The sequence below is a fragment of the Apostichopus japonicus genome, chromosome 2, assembly GCF_037975245.1.
Source record: "Apostichopus japonicus isolate 1M-3 chromosome 2, ASM3797524v1, whole genome shotgun sequence".
NCBI classification, from domain to species: domain Eukaryota; kingdom Metazoa; phylum Echinodermata; class Holothuroidea; order Aspidochirotida; family Stichopodidae; genus Apostichopus; species Apostichopus japonicus.
The window spans coordinates 12,906,751-12,927,332 of NC_092562.1; the positions used below are offsets into that span (position 1 = coordinate 12,906,751).

Below are 20,582 nucleotides of genomic sequence, written 5' to 3' on the forward strand. Positions count from 1 at the left end.
AGAAAAAATATGTGGCAGGCGTTGCAGACTAATTGGTAAAAAGAGGTCATTTTACGACCAAGGTAGGTCGATTAGTACGATTACGTAATCTCAAGAAACTTGTCAATGATAGCGTTGCTTTAGTTGGGATCTATATACAGCAGACCTTTAATTTCAGATTAAAATTTAAGGCAGTTTTTCGGGTGGCGAAAGACGGAGGTTTTTCTCATGATTCGATTATGGCAATCCATGTGGGACAAACACCGCATGATATATCCGCGTATTATTTTGAATTTATACTCGTATTTATTCGAATATATACCCGTATATATTATTAGCCAATCATAAGGCTTAAATATATCCGCGTATTATTTCGAATATAAATACGTATTAATTCGAATACATTTGAGGATATATTCGAAAATAAACACATATTAATTCGAATATATACACGCATTAATTCGAATATATTCACGTATTAAATCATGCTGTTGTCTAGGTCAAGTACGTTTGGCCTGAGTGTACGTCAATAGAGACTAACTTTGCAATCAATCATTTATTGCACTGACGAGACATTGTGATAACTCTCGAAACTCGTTTGTGAAAGCTATAAGACATGTCAGTTATTGTCTGATTTAATACGCGAATATATTCGAATTAATACGCGTATATATTCGTATTAATATACGAGGATATATTATGCGGTGTTTGTCTCATATGGCTTGCCATATACGATGAACGGTAAAACTTGTGATTCGATTGTTGTATATAGTGTCGTCTGTTTTGATTTCATAAGACATAGTCCTATAGTTTTATGTTCCTCTTTAAATAAGTTTTGCTTTGGTTTGATCTAATATCATTTCTAATAGGCTAGTGACATAACTATATCCTGTAATTGTCTGTATTCATTTTTTTTTACACTTTTGGTTGTCCATGTCACACTTCTTTTTCTTAGAATGGATTGGAATTTTCCAAGTAAAAAAGTGACGTAAGTTCCAACTGTGTCACACAGTTTACATATTCACTTCCTGATCTTCCATTCATTCGAACGCACACAACACCAACATCCAAGTTCCAACTCCAAGTAAACGATCATCATTGGTCTTCAACTCAGAGATTTGTCAGCATGAAACCACCTGGATGTAACACATAGAGTAAACTGTTGACAAGTGAGTTTTTTATATATTTTTTGTTATTAATGTTTTTTCTTGTAAGAAATAACTTAATATTTTGCCTAAACAAGTACAGTACTCTAAAACACAGCCTCGGCCTAATGTTAGGGTCTAAGGCGTAACCTCAAATTTGACTTAGGCTAGGCCTAGGCCCTATAGCTTATTACTACTACTAGTTACTAGGTTTACCGACAGTGTTTTGGGGTATTAACGTTACTTACGTTAGTACAATATTTCTATGAATCGCAGAACTTTGGCATCACATATGGATGCAGTGGGAAAAAAGAATGTTTTCAACACAGGTCTGGAATCCCTTTACTAGGTTAACAGTTTTGCAGTGTTTACATTGTTATGTTAGGTATAATTATTAATAGGTATACAGTAGCCTAGGCCTTTAGGTTGCTACAGTAGAAATTATTGTTAGACAAGTGTGCAGAAACTGCAAAATGGGGATGGGTTCTGCAAAGAAAGAAGAAAAAAGGAAAAAGAAGAAGTATATGCCAGTAAGTTGGAAACCACTAAGTGCCTTTCTGCTATATAGTTCTGTTGAACTCAAATTTGAACATATTTTCATTTTTTATTTAATACTGTAGGTACAGGTATAGCCTAGGCCTTTAGGTTGCTACTTAGAAATTATGTTAGACAAGTGTGCATAAACTGCAAAATGGTGATGGGTTAAGGAAAAAAGAAGAAGTATATGCCAGTAAGTTGGAAACCACTCAGTGCCTGTCTGCTATATATTTCTGTTGATCTCAAAGTTGAACATATATTTTCTTTCACTGAGTTGTAGCTCTGTCATTCACAATCTTGTTTCATGTGTGATACCATACTATACATAATACTGTTACTTGATTATTGATTTATTACACCTCCTAAAAGTGAACTTTAAATTAGTTGCATATCTGTTTTATCTTCTTAGGGTTGGGATTAACCTCTTATAAGTAATGTCTTGATTGTGAAACTTCATAAATGTATGGTGTGCGTATAGCCCTCAGGGATTCGCTGTGAATATAATCAGATTCCACCAATGCCCATAAAATATGCTAAATGTAGGCCTTTATTATAGTAGTAGTTATTTGTAAAGTAACTTCAAATGTTATTGTAGATATGTTAGTTCCTGCAGTAGTACTGCACAATAATAGTTCTGTACTCTTGACATTTATTATCAACATGCTGGTAATCTTTGATAGCATCCTGACCGGTCATGTAATTTTTTTTCCATTTTGCTTTCTTCTCATTAATAGATGTTGGGTAAGATAAGTGTGCTGGTAAGTTTGAGCAAGAACTTAAAATACATACATGTAAGAATAGTATTTTATTTAAATGTTCAAACTCCAACCAAATGATATACGTGTCCAATATAACTTCTTCTAAGATCTTTTTAGTGGTACCTGTCATACTGTATAAAAGGATTCTGTTCAACAGAGAAGTACCACCCATCAGTGCTTACCCATTCTCTGAGATGTAGAGCAAGTTTCACAACTTCTTTTGTGACATAGAAGCTAAGAAGGAACAGCAAATTAGCTGAAGTGTACTAGACTTACTGTGACACCATCAGCAGTCCTTACAGTAAATGTAGATCAGTGACCAAATTCCAGGTCCACTTTGTGAGAAACTGACATTTTGTTTCAGCCACACTTGCTAATTTTATGCTTGAAAATATACAGTAGAGAAAGAATTAATAAAAATGATTTTAAAGCAAAGACGAACAAATATGTACTGTATAGAAACACTAATTCATTTCTAAAGATTATATATAAGATGTAAAGGTTCCTGCTGTTTAACTTCCATGGCAACATCAAACTAATTTTAAAATAACTAAATAAGCCTACAGTACAAGTACAGGATTGTGTTGAGGTTTTGTTCAGCAAGGAAGGCACAATACTAGGGCAGTAAAGAACTAGTGTCACTGAGAAACTATTGATCATCCTCATTTGACCATGAAAAGAATTCAATTCAGTGATTGACTGTTTTCCTTCTACTTTTTGGGATGGGGGGAAGGGGTGGGGGGAGGCGGTGGGGTAGCTACCAGCCCATAGTTGGTGGAGGTCCTTTCATTTTCATTTCTTCCAGTTAAACTATATTATTACACGTTATCACCTACTGTACTCTGCTCATACTTTTCTAAGAAGCTGTGACTTACCATGTCTCATGTAAAATGTACTGTACTGTCTGATATGCTCAAGATGAACAAAGCGTTAAAAAGAAACAGTGTTTCAGCCAGAGAAGAAATAAAGAACACAATCTTCTACTTACTGTATTGTGCTTTTACTGTCTCGGTCACTTGTGCTACTTTTTTGTGTGCAATGGTCACTCAGTTCCTAAAGCTTCCTATGCTGGTAGTCATACTGTAGAGTGTTAACGGTAAGTTGTTAACTTGGTTCCTTTAATAACTACTTACGATACAGTGTACTAACAGTAACAGTTAGTCATCGGACAATTTAACTTTCTGCTTTGGCAACTGGAAGCTTTCCCACAACTTCTATATTTGCTATATAGGGAACTGAAAAAAGTTTTCATATAAATCGCTGGCTATTACAGAAATTTGTATAAGAACGTGACTGGCCACTCTCTGCACCAGCCTTGATTGATGAACATTTTTTTGTTTTAGCATTATTCCAGTAACTATTTCATGCATGGACATGATCATTTCAACAACATATAGTACCATTATTAATAGTTAACACCTGATTTAAGAATTTTCATCAAGGTACTGTGACTATATATTAACTGTTATCAAATTTTTAAACCTTTTTTCACCAGCCATAGTATGAGGTGGTTAAGCCTGCTTTTTCGATGACAAGCAAAAGTCATCAGAGCCAAGACAAGGATCGATAAACTTCTGTGAGAGACAGCCGTCGTCCATTGAACAAAGAGATAAAGGTTACAGACCAGTGGCAGCATATACAGTGAGATTATGAAGACTCACTTCCTATGATAACAGGTAGGTAACATCCATGGGCAGAATGTCCTTTGAAAACAAAAAATTAAAATAATTAGTGCTTCAAATTCTGTCAGTTGTATTGTTCTTACTTTCTACTCAGCCCCTTGAAACTTTTCTTTATTTCTTCAGAATATGAGAATATGTAATTACAATTTTTTTTTTTCATAATTAGATTAAATTTTCATTTCTGTTGGCCTGATGGTTTCCCAGTAGATACATGTGCTGCTGACCAAATCCAGCCCCACAGGATATCAATCTGGTCTGCATAAAATAAATATAATGGAGCATAATCATAGCTTTTATCAGGTATCTTTGACCCCTTAAAGGGTGTGAAGACTCGCGCAAAAAGAAACGTCAAATGCCGGTAATTTGGCCAAGTTTCGAAGGAGGTGTAACAAAAGTGTTAAACACCACCAGAAAATACACACACAGCTTGCTACCGTTGGTAATTATACACTAGTGTACAGTCATTACATATAGCTGCGGTCAATACCCACAGCACAGTATACAAACTATACAGCGATGGACATTTCAGGTCCAGCTAAAGATAAGAAGGTATCACGTTTCATTACTGTCTGCACTTTGTAGCGACACGAACAAAACGTCACTTGCAAGCAACAGCAAGTTAACTATTTCAGATGGCCGCACGCGGTTTGGGGCGAGTCTCAATGCCTTTAAATGCCTCAAGTCTAAGCACCATTATTGATTACTTCTGCTCATTGCACTGTCTTCTTCTACTGTATGTAGCCTACTGTGTATATATAGTAAAATGTTTTTGGGTAGCTCTATGCCGCAACCAATGTTTCTCTTTATGTATAAACCTTCATGCAAAATTAATGTGGTTTTTCAGCCACACCCCAACTCTTGAACAAAGGGCGGGGTCATATCAGTCCCACTGTATCTGTTTCTGCAATTTAACTTGACAATCATAAAGTAGTTTGAGTTGATCACTATTGTATTTTCGTTAACAATTATTGTAGTTAGAGACCCTTTGAATCAAGTCAAGCTAACTACAGGTACATTGTAAGCAGCTTAACTTGTGTTTTCTAGAGCCCCCTTTTTTCCCACCCGTTTCGTTCTACGGAACTACACGAGTGGAACTTTGAAAGTTCTGCATAAATACTGTACAGTACAGTATGCCCATCACCCAGGGCACATGTACGCAACTTCATCCGGGATTGTTGCATGCTTGTGAGCAATTTCACATGATCCCGTTTCTCTGATTCAGACATCTGTGAACGGTACAGATTTACACACATCATTAGGACCGATGTATGATAGCGCCCTCTGTATAAACGCTGGAATTCTGCCCCGATTGTGAAACACTGAGCACTACCATCTATAATATATAATAGTAAATGAACTTATAAAGCGCTTAAATCTACGAAGTATTCAATAGCACTGTACAACCCTAATAGAACGCCAACTTGAAAATATGAGTCTTCAAGCAAGACTTGAACTGACTGAGAGTGGGAGAACTCCGCATAGATATGGGTAGACCATTCCAGAGCTTGGGCCCGGCTGATGGAAAGGCACTGTCGCCATAGGTTTTCAGTTTAGTTCTGGGAACAGTGAGAGTGAGTGTATTGCTAGAACGCAAGGTATTAACGAGTATTGACCTGGAAGGACAGATGGTCTGACAAATAGGCGGGTGCCATTCCATGAATGCACTTATGCACCAGGAGCAGTACTTTGAACTTAATTCTGAATTCAAAAGCAGTCTACAACAAGCCTGGCTGTGCTGTTCTGCAGACGTTGCAGTCTCTGAATCAGATACCCTGGAATACCATAGAGCAAACTATTGCAATAATCCATAATAATAAAACTGATGAAAAACATAATAATTATTATGTTTTTATTAATAAAACAAAAATCATCATAATCTGAATTTAACAGTGGGTAATATCTGAATTGTGGGCGATGTTTGAGTGGAGATCAATCGTTACCCAGTACCAGATAATTTTTGTGGATTCTACTGTACATACATAATTACGGATGATTCCACTATGCACTGATTACGGCAAGAAGGTGACTGAAAGGCAAGTACATATCTACAACCTGGTTCTGTAACTAGATCAATGTTCAAAATTATCCATGCATGCATGTACATGATAAGTATCAGGGTGAACCAAAGATGGCCTTTAAGACTACACAAATATGGATGTATCAGTTTCTTGTTATTTCAACCAATTAAAAATTGACCATCTGTTCAACACTGTATCGATCTGTTTTACTTCACTGTGGTAGTTGTTCATTACCAAAACTACAAAACACTGTACATGTTATATAGAGATCTGTATGTATACATGTCCAGTACACAGCCGATTCAGCAGGTTTCGAGTAGCAAATTTGGCATTGCTATAGTAACTTGGCACAAATGTTTGCAATATTTTGAAGAAGAAAAAAAAATATTTGAGGAGAAAAATTAAGTTAATTAAGTTAACTACCTGCATAATTTCTTTAGTTTAGGAAATAAGGACATCCTTCTGACAAATTAATACAAAATGGGCAACAGGGTTCATATGACCTGAGACCATGACTACACCAGTACCAACTTACTAACATGTGCAGTAACACTTACCAGCTTCCTTAACATTAGGCCTTAGAATATGCACAAAATATGCTAATAAATGCACTGAATCACATGATCCCTTTCCCTCTGTATGATGACAATTGTGCTCCATTGGTAGAACCAGCCAAGAAGTTAGTTTTTCAAAAACTCAATAGAGAAAAGTTTAAAGGGTGACTTTAGGGACATAAATTTAATTTTGAAAATGTTGAGAACCCTTAAATTTACTGATATCTGTCCAGGTTTGTATCTAGATACTGTCTCGTTTTGAGTTCCGGCTTTAAGAGTCACAAATGATTTCTAGATAAGAGTACTTAAAGCAAATATGTCACCAAAACAGAACTAGCAAATTGTTTGATATAGGTGACAAACGCCTACACTGGACTAACGACTTTCCTTACCTGTTTCGAATCTCTGGACATATACAGTAATCACTATCTGCCATCTCTCACACAGTTTTAGGACAGTTAAGCACTGGACATGATTGGTAACTTGTCATACCTACAGTACAGTATACACACCCATTCTTCTTGGAAAGGGGTGGGGGCGGAATGGTACACCACGTTAACTTGTCCCCTAGGAGACTTTCCATAGGGTATAGCCAAAAACCAGTGCACGCAGCTTTATTCACAATTTACCTTGCAGGTCCCCATATAAAGACCTGTGTAACCTATGGTATAAATTATCCAAAAAGGCAAAATCAATCAATTCTTTCACTATATATACTGTAAATCCATAGTTAATCCTTTACAATGCACTGTCCTTTAAAACAGTTCATTTCTAATAACGAGGCTGCCCCAATTCAATTCCTCCTCCCACCCCTTTCAGCAGTCCCCCACCATTACACTAATTGTAGAATTTATAGTGCAAGAAAAACCTACCCTGCAAATAAATTGAATTCTTTTAACCTTTGATTAAAATACCATCAGGGAGATCAAGGTCTGTACTTTTTTATGTATTTCCTGGAAAATTGATCAGCAGCAACTCTGACATTTGCTATGAAAGTAGACTCTGCTAATAAATTGTTCTCAGGAGTTACACAAAGTCTGAAACCATTGCCTTTTATCGAAAGTCTTCTCGGGTCTTTCGTTCAACGTTTTTTTCCCCTTTTATTTTACGTTTGCGGAGGAAGAATTGGCAACGATCCAACAAACAGAAAATTTGCAACACTTATCTCACAGTGTAACGAATTATGATTCGGGCTTTTTAATTAGGTGGTGTTTCTCTCCCTCCTTTATAATGATTATTATTTTTTTAATTACTGCAACATTCTGAAGTCTAATTTTTTTTTTTTTTTCAACAACCTGGTCACACAGATTTTGAATGACATAGGAGTTACGTTAGTCATGGTTGTCTTAATCCAAGTGTGTATAAAGTTAATATAAAATGAACCTATGACATTTCTAAAGGAGAGGCACTGGGCAAACACGGTACCATATGTGTCAATATGTGACAAGTTAGCATGTAACGATAACAAGCCGTCCTGGATGTGATCATATACTGTAGACAGGAATATTTCCTTATTTTCTGAACATCAATGGCTTTTATCTCATCTCGGTCTTGTCTTTAGCGTTGGTCGGAGACAGGATGTCATGGCTGACGACGCTTCAGTGGTCTGTCTTAGTGTTCTGGTCGTGGACTGCATTGGGAGTCATCCGTGCAACTTCAGATGAGTTCGTTCTGGATCAAAATTGTAAGTGCAATTATTTTTTACTGACAGTACAGTTTCAAATGTTTACATATGTGGTAGACAGCTCTGTGTTAAATGGAGTGATGTAAGTATATTCAAAATGTAGTTGTATAATCCTCCTGCTATGGATATTTACATGCAGTACAGATTCAAATGTTACATACGTATTAGACAACCCTGTGTGAAAGGCATGGTTAAGAGTGATGTAAGTATATTCGAAATGTACTTTGTTTAATCCTCCTGCTGTGGACATTTACATGCATACATAAATATGTGGATCATCTTTTCATAATTTGTAGCATTTTGTTAGGCCTCAACAAATTTTACTATACTCTGATCACTGGGAACTAAGGAATTTATGATCCAGACGGTACTGGAGAAAATAAGGAGACTTGAAACTAGAAGAAATACATTAGATTTCATACTCACACTTGGATTCATAATTAATTTGATTATGCTTTATTTTTTTGATATTTGAGGGAGTAGCACTTAGCTATACCGAGTCTTTTTAACCCTCCTTAAAGATTGTTATCACAATATTAATAATAATAACAAGAAGAACGATGATGATGGTGATGATGATGGTGATGATGATGATGATGATGATGATGATGATGATGATGATGATGATGATGATGATCATAATTATGATCATGATGATCGTGATCATGATGATCGTGATAATAAACAGTACTTCACAAGTGCAAACCAAATGAGTCTGCAACTTTTGAAGTTCTCTATAGATTTTTATATTATCTGTATGTTATATCAGAAATTGCTAAGTCAACAAAACCCAAAAGGAAAAAAAGAGAAGAAAAAAAAAAGACTTGTACTGGTACAAGATATGCTGTCGATGATACACAAATTATGAAGCATTACTGTTATGAACCAATAAGAATGCATGATGCACTGCCTGTGTTGGTGGTTTTACTAGTCTCAGTCGGCAAGTAAACATGCCTACACAGTACTTGAGTTCTTATAAAACACACTGCACAGTTCATACATCTATGCATATCTATATATGCGGGTATTATGCTTGCAGTACACTGGTACATATATATCACAGATCAACTTATAGAGACATATTTAGAAGTGTTGACGTAGTTTGGGTATTTTGTATTTTTGTGGTTCACAGTTTTGAGTTGTGAGTCACAGTTCACAGTTATGAGTCATAGTAATAAACTAATAATATCTAGATATAATATACTTTAGTTTAAAATTGCAATTCAATGCACAATGCAATGAAGACTTACTAAAACCCATTGTTATGTTTTGGCTTAAATTGTATTCATTGTTCATTGTGCATAGATACCACGCAGAGCAATATTTTAGCTGTAGGTCTTTTCTGATCTTTATCATTGGTTTTCCGAAAAACATGTACTGTAGCAAGATAACGAAGAATTGTCAACATGTGCAGTAGACTGTAGGAGGGTTGTGCAGAGTAGGTGTGGTGAATAGAAATCCAGCTTTGGGTTAAAAGAATTGTCTCGTAGCCCTTAGAAGTTACCTTAAAAAATGATCAATAATTTTCCAAACATGTTTTCAAAATATGAGAATGCTAATGTTGCGTTTGACAGAGAAACGATTTTTTAATCGTGTAGGATGGATATTTCAAGTCTACTTTCAACAGTACAGAATGTGACGTCACCTTGGCAAATGCAGATTGCGACATAACCCACGCTCCGTACAGTAACTACAGTAATCACAACAAAAACCATGTTTGAATACAGATTAACTTCTTCCTTAAATTTCGGTGAAATTTCTTATAAATTATATATGTTTTAAAAAAAAAATTGTTACGCTGTCACATACTGTTATAGTGTATCGGGGATGTGTACGTAATATATAATAGGCAATCACCTGTGCGTGTACACGCGAGAATGTATTTTGCAGAGGAAATGGTAGTGCTAACTTCAAGTCGCTCGTTTTGCCAATTTGCCAGCACTAAGTCAATCACCAAATTTATGGGTTCGAACAAACAAAGCTTTTGGTGAGAAACTGGTGAATTTGAAAACCAAATTGCTACAAGAAGAAAACGTTGAATGGGGACAATTTGCACATGGTTAGAAAGAGAAAACTAAGAACTATGAGGACAATGTATCAAAATCTTCCACCAGATAATCCCTTTAATAGTAAAAACTCCACTTCAGATGGATCTTAGGCATAGATTACTAATTTTGTATCATTTTCAGTTTCTCCAAAGTGACCTGGATAATTACAAATTTGTCATTTTTGCCCATTTGGGTTTTTTTAATTACGAATTGCTATCCGTATTAGATGTTAGAAACAACTTAAGTCACCCGCAGGACGACCGCCATAGTTGATTTTGGTTGTCCGAAAAGAAAATTGGTCGTCTGGGGCGATTGGACTACCGTTAAACATTTGCCGTGCCACGAGTACAGTTACATGTGAAATATCGTGAGAGATCTATGCAACACAGTATATGTATGGGATGCAAAATGTGTTAATGTAGGAATTTCATATTATTTTCTTGTCTTTCATTTTAGATATAGTCAACAATAAATATCCCTCTGTACCGTCCATTTGTAATATTCATACCAGACGATTGCGAGTTATGGTATATATACAGTGAAAATATCTCTCATCTGTTAGATTAAACTGAAAGTTTCATGTACAGTAGTTATAACAAATTAACAATAAGTCAGATTGTATGTAAGAGGTTTATACTGAGAAATTAATTCCATACACAGCCAAAGAAAATTACTTTACCCTGCTGTAGGAATCCAGATGCTTTAACACTTCAGATGATGATAATTTCACCTAAAGAGTAAACTGTATTTTAATTCTCTCTTCCTCCTCTGTATAGCTGAAGCCTGCCGCAACTTAACAGTTCATGAATGGAAACAATTTACAGGTAATACTCAGTATGTTGCTGATATATAAGGTTACAACAGAAATTAATCAGTGGGATAGAAATTATAATACATGTACTACTGTACTATAGATGTAATCTACATGTAGGTTGAATGTTTGGTTGGCATGGACAAACAAAAAGTTTGACAATATGTAGACTGTATCATGCATTCTGCATGCTGACAATAAAGGGAGGGGGAAGTGAGGGGAGAAGGTGGGGGAGGGGGAAATAATGTAATGTGTACTTTACATGAAGGTTAAATGTTTGGTTGGCATAGACAAATAAAAAGGTTGACAATATATATACTGTATCGTGCATACTGTACCAAGCAGTACAATACAACACAGTACAGTACAGAACAATAGAGTGCAATACAATGTTTCAAGGGCGTAGGAACCGGGGGGGCTGGGGGGGGCGCCAGCCCCCCCAGTGAAAAATGTGGAGGGGCGGAAGTATCATTCCGCCCCCCCCGCTTCGCAAGTCAGAAAACCCCTTTTTCATTTCCAAATGAGAAAAAAAATCTCATTTGGAGCACCAAAATGCATCTAAGGCCTGGTGAAAATACAAAATTAAGTTTACAAAATGGAGTGGGTGTTGAAGTGTGCTATATTGTACCAAATTGCATCTGCGGCTACCTGGAAATGCAAAAAATTCCAAAGGGGAGGGGGACACCCCCTCCCCTTAGACCCCTCCCCCAGGCCGGCCATCAGTCTTCAGCCCCTCCACTCAAAAGTACCTTCCTACGCCACTGCAATGTTTGTTGTCTAATTCTATGAAATTATCCTATATTATCCTATGTCATTAACCTATGTCATTATCCTATGTCATTAACATCAGATGTAGCATTAACACAAATATTTTAGCCTTCATGCATGACCTGGTATTTATAACGTTGGAGTCTAGGCAGTGCATACAAGAATATAATGTAAATGCTTCATCATTCAGTCAAAGTAGGCTACAGTAAATCTTAGCTGTCTTAATTTTCCCTCAAATGTCCAGCGACAAGCAAGCCTGCATGGCCATCAACATCATTTATAACAGTGGTCCGCATACTCATAGGTCCACAACCGAGAATTTTCCTTGAAGACCGATTAGTGACCTACTAGACCTAAATCATCCTAATCGATGCTTGGGATGTATACGTAGCGTGGACAATGGACTTTGTGTTATGCAAAATAACTTACAGCGTTATCAATCTTGATTGGCAAGCGCTGAAAACTGTCAATAGGTGAAAATTTTTGACATCTGCAAACTCCTACGTAGCCTATATGTTTAATAATAGTGCTCTCAATCAGCCATACGTCCTTTGTGACCAGTGAACACTGTGAGAGGACTTTACCTGCCAACGCTCACAGTTTTATGTATCGTCTTATGCTGGGATAACCTTTTAAGTCGATCTACGTTTAGATTTACAGAGTCTGGATTAAAAATTTTATATTAATAAAGGATGCAAGTCTTGTGGAATTGTCGTTAAGAAGTGTGATGACAACTTTTGACTTGCAGTTACTGTTTTTTACTGATTTTTATGTGACTCTGGAATATTTTGCAAAATCGTCACGTTTGGGTACCATTCTCCTGGGTGTCTTTGCTGTAATCTTCCAGGTTGACACCTTTGGGAGGTTGCCATGTCTGAAAGAGACTCTAAAGTCTTTAACAAGTTACCTTCTCACCCTTCACTTTACAAAGCTATCCATTTGGTTTTGCCTCAAGCTATATATTCAACTTACTCGACTTAAAAATTCAGACTCGCTCACTCAGATCTAACAGAGCTATTCTATAAAAGCCACCAAAACTTCAAACAAAGATGAACGGTGAGCGTTCTTTTCAATTAACGCCCCCCCCCCCAAAACTCTGGAACACTCTCCCAACCCACATTAGGAATGCCCCTACCATAGACAATATTAAAAGCTTCTTAATAAAAAACTCACTTATTCACGTGCTACCCTCATTGGACCTTATAAATTTTTTGATCCTTTTGGTGTATCTTTACGGTTTTGTTCTACTTTGCTGTATTTTTGTTCTCATTTTGTTTCATGTAAAGCGCATTGAGACTGTCGGTATAATGGGCTATATAACTCAGTATTATTATTATGATTATTATTAGTATTATTATCATGTCTTTTAACCTACAGAGTGTGCAGCAAACACTTACAGTGTTGGAGACACTTTAAACCTGACATGTACCTACACAGTACCTACCAACTCTCAGACCATTCCAGACGAGGACATTGTTTGGTTTAAAGATGGCCGCTCACTGAATGTGACAGGTTCACACTATAATTCCCAAAATCGCCTCCTGCTTGCAGACAGTGGGAATTATTCCTGCCGACATGAAGACCGAGAACTGGTTTCTCTGCCTGTTTTAGTTGGAGGTGGGTAGTCAGTTCTAATTTATTACTTTTTGTCCAGTGGAAGAGCCATCGCCATCCGGCGTCACTTCGAACCAGTCCGTCTGTGCACCTTGAGAATACCTTCGGACGGTTTTTCGATGACCGTACCGTATAACCACGGCATGACGATTGAGTAGTCATATGCTCTTTTCAAAGATTAAGCCATGCACGTCCAAGTGCAATCCTGAACATACAAGAGAACCTGCAGATTGCTCATTGATGGTTTATCAGACAAAGTCTTAAACCATGGATAACTGTGGTAACACTAGAGCTAATACATGCAACAAAGCAGTAATTCTAGAGCTAATACTTGCAACAAAGCAGTAATTCTAGAGCTAATACATGCAACAAAGCGGTAATTCTAGAGCTAAAACATGCAACAAAGCGGTAATTCTAGAGCTAATACTTGCTTCAAAGCGGTAATTCTATGATACATGCAACAAAGCGGTAATTCTAGAGCTAATACATGCAACAAAGCAGTAATTGTAGAGCTAATGCATGCAACAAGGCGGTAATTCTAGAGCTAATACATGCTACAAAGCTAACTCTAGAGCTAAAACATGCAACAAAGCGGTAATTCTAGAGCTAATACTTGCTTCAAAGCGGTAATTCTATGATACATGCAACAAAGTGGTAATTCTAGAGCTAACACATGCAACAAAGCAGTAATTGTAGAGCTAATGCATGCAACAAGGCGGTAATTCTAGAGCTAGTACATGCAACAAAGCTAACTCTAGAGCTAAAACATGCAACAAAGCGGTAATTCTAGAGCTAATACTTGCTTCAAAGTGGCAATACTAGAGCTAATACATGCAACAAGCGGTAATTCCAGCGCTAATAAATGCAACAAAGCTGTAATTCTAGAGCTAATACATGCAACAAAGCGTTAATTCGAGAGCTAATACAAGCAACAAAGTGGTAATTCTAGAGGTAATACATTCAACAAAGTGGTAATTTGAGAGCTTGTACATGCAACGAAGCGGTAATTCTAGAGCTAATACATGCAACAAATCTAGAGCTAATACATGCAACCAACCGTCGACCCTACTTTTTCTTCTTATTATAATAGGTAGCACTGGCTGGTAAACTGGTGTTAGATATGAACATCTTTATTGCCCATAACAGCTTATATGTACAAAACACCTCCCAAATGATTTTAAAATGCATAGCTGCTGGCAACAACAACAAAAATCTTGTTTTTTGGCTCATACTAAAAGTATTTTAGTACACAAAGAATACTGTGGTTCCTGTTGAGTCAAAAGAGACATTAATTGAGAGAAATTTGCTGTCAAAGTTAGCAGATTCTCACATACCAGAGACTTGATGCGTAAAAGCTCATGAACGTACAGGTCAATGTGTGACAAACTCAAAACAATAACAATGGACTTTCCACTTCCTTCTCGTAAGAAAGTGAACCATTTATTAACTTCATACTTCCAATAAACATGCAGCTACAAGAAAAAGCAATGGTTGCTAGAATTGTACACTCATTAGTTAGAGGGGTAGAAATTCTTTCAATTAAAAGTAACTTATGGTTAAAAAAACTGCCTAAATGTCTGGTCATATTTCGTAAGATCTATTATAGGCCAGTTCACATACTGTGCCGTATGATATCAAGGTCTTCCTTGTGTTGGGGTTGTGGTTGGGGTTGTTGTTAGACAGTCGTAGGGACAGAGGTCCTGCTAGAGACTGGCAACATCATCAGTTCACCAAATACTCTCTCAAAACTTCATATCGTTTCTTTGATACAAGAGCCATGATCTCATTGGTCCATGCAGTTTTACTTTTCAGCATGCTGTTGGTACTCAAAGTTTACCTCACAGAGAAAGATAAGGTACCTTAACTTAATCGAAAGCAAGCTTTTCCAAGTTTAAATATATATATATATATTTTTGCATATCATATCAGAAAACAATTTTTGTGCCAGGCTGACTCGTGTCCATCTGGGATTTTTAATCTGTATTTCCTTTTACTTGTACCCAGAGAAACCGAGTAATGTTCCCGTGGCAACCTGCAGATGTAGAAGTAGAAAGCGGTTTAACTGCAGTTGGCATGGAACTACTGATTATAGACTGCCTACCATTCACCAAATGAAGTTGACTTATAAACATGACAACCTGGAGTAAGTGGCTCATTTGTTTGGTTTTTTGTACAGGTAATATTGTAATGAAAATCTTTGGATTTTGTTGACATGATATCAAGGGAACTAAATATCTGCTGACACTTTGAATTAATTTTGTTAGTCGTTTGCTTGAGCATGCTGCTTTCCATGTTGTTGATACTTGGTCTTTTACAGGAGCAGTACGTTTAGTATCTGTCATGTTTCTTTGTGTAGATATATGAGTTCTTGAAACAATCAAGTAGAACACCGTCGACGACGTTGATTATTAACATGTCATATTTGATTGCGTAACATAGTCATGCTGTACAGGACAGATATCAGACGACATGTCCGAGATTACGTGTTGACAGATGGAGAGACAGGGTGAAACAAGGACGAGCAGACGGCATGCCCTAACTTATATATCAATATGCAAATGCACAGCTCAATGACAACCAGGTGCAGATTCTACAATGTAGTGTATCATTTGCACATGGACAAACTTATGAATATTCAATAACATTACAGTATCATTCCCCTTAATCTTCAGATCTCACACTGGCAGTTTAGATAGGGGCGGACAATTACTATTGAAAGCCAAATTTCACTTTAACAACTAATACCATCCTATAGTGCCCTACAAAACTAGAAGACAAGATAAAAAAAGTTGAGAAACAATATTTATAACCATTGACTTTATATTTGATTCTATTCTCTTCTATTTTATTCTTTTCTTTTTACAGGTACCAAACTTGTACGTTTGAAACCAAGACCAGAACCCATGTGTTTGACATGGGGAGTCTGACCAAAGGTTACACAGGGGTCGTCACAACCATCAACTGCCTGGGTCATAGCCATTCAAACTATTTCGACGCTGACCCCCATAAGCCACCATGTGAATGTAAATATTTCATGTTTTTTTTATTCTCAGTTTTGGCAGTTTGCTTCATTTCTGCGAAACCGGCTTGAGTTTAATACGTGTGTAACATAGTGAATTCAAGCCAGTTCTACAGAATGAAAGTTTCGTTATTAAATTCACATGATTCATCTGACCCCCGTGCAGCCGTTTTGACATTTGTTGAAGATCTGATCTGAATCCGTTGCTGCAAGCTATACTCCTGGATGGGTGGGTGTAGTGTTAAATGTAACATGATACAGTGCACAAGTTTTGCCGTTTGTATCTAATCAAAACATTAGAATGTGAATTTTTAGGGGGATGGGGGGGGGGAGAATCATTGATTGAGATCAAAGTCCCTTTGTTCCAGATTTACACAGAAATGAATCCGATACAAACAGTGTTCCAAATCAAAATATTAAGACATGGACTAAAAGCACAACAAAGGTCAATATAACCTGCTCTCTCTTCACTTTTACAAACAGTTTTATGAGACTCAGATTTTACAGTATGAAATCTTAGCATGTTTTGTTTAGTTGTATGAAGCGTATGAAATATTTGCAGATTGTGCGTTTGCAGTTTCCTTTTATTTGAAAGCTTGCGCATTATTATCTAACAAAATGATGGCACCTTTTGCATCTCAGTTTGGTGTGTACCAAGCTTGTAAATTGTGACTTAATGGGTGTGAAGACTTGCGCAAAAAGAAATGTCTAATGCTGGTAATCTGACCTAGTTTCGAATGAGGTGTAACAGAAGTGTTAGACACCACCATGAATCCCTGAAAATATACACACAGCTTGCTACAGTCGGCAAATATGACTCTAGTGTACAGTCAGTCGATACAGCTGCAGTCAATACCCACAGCACAGTGTACAGACAATACAGCGATGGACATCTCAGGTCCAGCTATAGATAACAAGGTATCACGTTTCATTACTGTCTGCATTTGTAGCGACAAGCAGAAAACTTCACTTGCAAGCAACGGAAAGTTAACTTTTTCAGAGCGTGGCATGCGGTTTGGGGCGAGTCTTCAATGCCATTAAATTGGTCTAAGGCTCTGTCATTCTAATGTCCTTTCCTGTGATAGATTTTGTGCAAAAAGTTAAGGTATAGACTTAAAAGACCATTCTGCTCGAGAGAAAGCCCTCTCTTTGATGTTTTTTGTTTGTTTTTTTCTTCTATGACTTTGAGGTGTTCTAATGGATCTAACTTCAGATCTGATAGGTCTTATTTGTGCTACATTAGCACATTTAAATATGAGGTCAACTGCAATACACTACATAGTCGAAGAATCTGAATAAATGTAGTTTCTTATATCCATATTTCTTATCTTTTTATTTTGGCAGTGACAAGTCTTCCCCCCAGAAATGTCAAAGTAGCTGCACTTAATAGCAGCATATCACTTGTGAATGTTACCTTTGACCTACCAGAAGAGTGGACGGCACGTGAACTCATAAGTACAGATAAATTTATTTTCTGGTTCACCCAGTCCATGATCGCATCTGCAGACTGGGATGATCGGAACAGAAAGGTAACGATATTCTCAAACTCTCACCGGCAGCTTTTCAAATCATGTTGTAATTTTCTTGTTTTGTAAACTAACTTTATGTTACCTGAAGAGAGCAAAGAAAGAAATTTTTTTTTAGCTGTGGAGTGTTATTCGGTGACCTTACTGTCACAAGTCCTGCGCTTTACCAACCCAGCTATTCGGTAACTCTAATAATCAGTTCCAATACCTCGACGATGGCCATTTCTTTGCTTACGGGGTTACCCCTGCAGAAGGCAGAGTAACTTATCATAACGTGTATCCAGGGAGCACACCACCATTTGATTCGTTTGATAAAACCCCGACAAAATGGCAGGGAATTACAGTCTTTGTGGCTTTGATCTTTTTCTATGTATAGAGACATAAGAGTAAATCAAGAACAGAAAACTGACTGGGGTTTTAAGAGCAGAGAAAAATTGTGTTGTTCTTTTCTAAATTGGTTTGTCATCGACCATTTTTGCTTGTTCTTTTTTATTTATGTATCTGATATTATGTAATGTGATAAATAATGCCTCTCACATGAGATGTCTTGGAGTGATCTGTGGAAAATGAGGGCTGGGGAGGGGGAGGGGAGGGGGCCATCATCACTTTACAAATCTTTACGACAAAGCTCAAATGGTGTATCGATTTGGTGATGACTCCCTCAAGTTCATGCCTGCTCTTTGTATCGCAATGAAATATTAATATCGAAACGAAACGAAAAGTTGAGACAAGAAAACTCCAGAATCAATCGATTAATTTATCACTCAGTCATTTATTTTCGATCGGCTGAAACTAGCATGCAGTGATTGCTTCATCAATTCGACAGTGTTTGATATGTGGACGATGCCCTCTTAGCTTTGTTAATATCGGGTGCCAAAAGATGTCGATTCCTCATCAGAGAGGAGAAAAATTCAAAAACGCAGAATTGCCTCATGTTGATAATGCAACCCAAGTCTGTTAGCTTAAAAAAGCAGAGGTAAAAAAGATGATATAGGCAGTCATGATGGTCACGTAATTTTTTTTTCCATAATTTTATATGAATGTAGACGAAATGTGTGACAAAACTTGAATATCTTTTATCGTCATTCCAGGTCGTGAAACAGCAGGAAGTGAGCAGGTCAAAGGTCAGTCTATTGATTTTTTTTTAATATCACTCACAGTCTGGTTCTTTCCTCTGATATAAACAACAGCATTTCTCCTAAGGAAAAAAAATCAAGCCAAATCTTACATATCTATTTGTTGACTAAACCAGCAACTTTTCAAAGCTTTAGTAATTTAGTAATTACTATCAGTGACGATACTTGGAAGTAATCATCATATCAATGTGTAGTTTATATGACAATGATTTATGTGTGCTCACAACCATGAAGAATAAATCACACTTGTAAGTTAATCCCCACCGATCTCCCCCTGTTAACCCACCCCACCAGGCCCCCTTTGCTTAAGTGTATCATTTAAATGTTGTATTTCATAATTATAAATGATACAGCAATTAAGTTAGGGATGCCTCCTTAGGAGAAAACTCCATACAATCCCATACCATCAGGCCCCCTTTGCTCAAGTGTATCATTTAAATGTTTTATTTCATAAATATATATGATACAGCAATTAAGTAAGGGATTCCTCCTTAGGAGAAAACTCCATAAAATCCCATACCATCAGGCCCCCTTTGCTCAAGTGTATCATTAAATGTTGTATTTCATAAATATAAATGATACAGCAATTAAGTTAGGGATTCCTCCTTAGGAGAAAACTCCATAAAATCCCATACCATCAGGCCCCCTTTGCTCAAGTGTATCATTTAAATGTTTTATTTCATAAATATAAATGATACAGCAATTAAGTTAGGGATTCCTCCTTAGGAGAAAACTCCATAAAATCCCATACCATCAGGCCCCCTTTGCTCAAGTGTATCATTTAAATGTTTTATTTCATAAATATAAATGATACAGCAATTAAGTTAGGGATTCCTCCTTAGGAGAAAACTCCATAAAATCCCATACCATCAGGCCCCCTTTGCTCAAGTGTATCATTTAAATGTTTTATTTCATAAATATAAATGATACAGCAATTAAGTTAGGGATTCCTCCTTAGGAGAAAACTCCATAAAAATCCTATCACATCAGGCCCCCTTTGCTCAAGTGTATCATTTAATGGTGTATTTTATAAATATAAATGATACAGCAATTCAGTTAGGGAATGCATCTAGGAGAAAAAACCATATAATCATTGTTATAGATGTTGAATTATTGCCGTACCCAATGTAAATCAATTTTTTCCTTGTCTGCCTCCTCTGCTCTAAACACCATGGAAGGCCCTGTGGGTTGTTGTGCACTGACATGGCTGTTAGAGATGTAAACAAAGTAATATGCATTCATAACTGAAAGTAGTTAATCGTGTCTCATAGCAAACTTGAACTCGATGCAACAGTCGACTGCA

General features: G+C 36.8%; 1 protein-coding gene across 2 annotated transcripts in view; it reads left to right on the forward strand.

Annotated features, from left to right (window-relative positions):
* The first annotated feature begins 778 nt into the window (after positions 1 to 778).
* LOC139978557 (uncharacterized) overlaps positions 779 to 20,582 on the forward strand; it is a 31,002-nt gene continuing 11,198 nt past the window's right edge. Inside the window, exons 1-10 of one of the 2 annotated variants that reach the window (XM_071988878.1) lie at positions 779 to 1,148; positions 2,396 to 2,419; positions 3,915 to 4,095; positions 8,235 to 8,357; positions 11,182 to 11,229; positions 13,362 to 13,601; positions 15,603 to 15,741; positions 16,464 to 16,621; positions 17,962 to 18,146; positions 19,235 to 19,267. In XM_071988878.1, coding sequence (XP_071844979.1) covers positions 4,086 to 4,095; positions 8,235 to 8,357; positions 11,182 to 11,229; positions 13,362 to 13,601; positions 15,603 to 15,741; positions 16,464 to 16,621; positions 17,962 to 18,146; positions 19,235 to 19,267 — 936 coding nt within the window. In that variant the 5' untranslated portion in view covers positions 779 to 1,148; positions 2,396 to 2,419; positions 3,915 to 4,085. The remainder of the gene's footprint in view (positions 1,149 to 2,395; positions 2,420 to 3,914; positions 4,096 to 8,234; positions 8,358 to 11,181; positions 11,230 to 13,361; positions 13,602 to 15,602; positions 15,742 to 16,463; positions 16,622 to 17,961; positions 18,147 to 19,234; positions 19,268 to 20,582) is intronic. The other variant, XM_071988871.1, reaches the window with a different exon arrangement.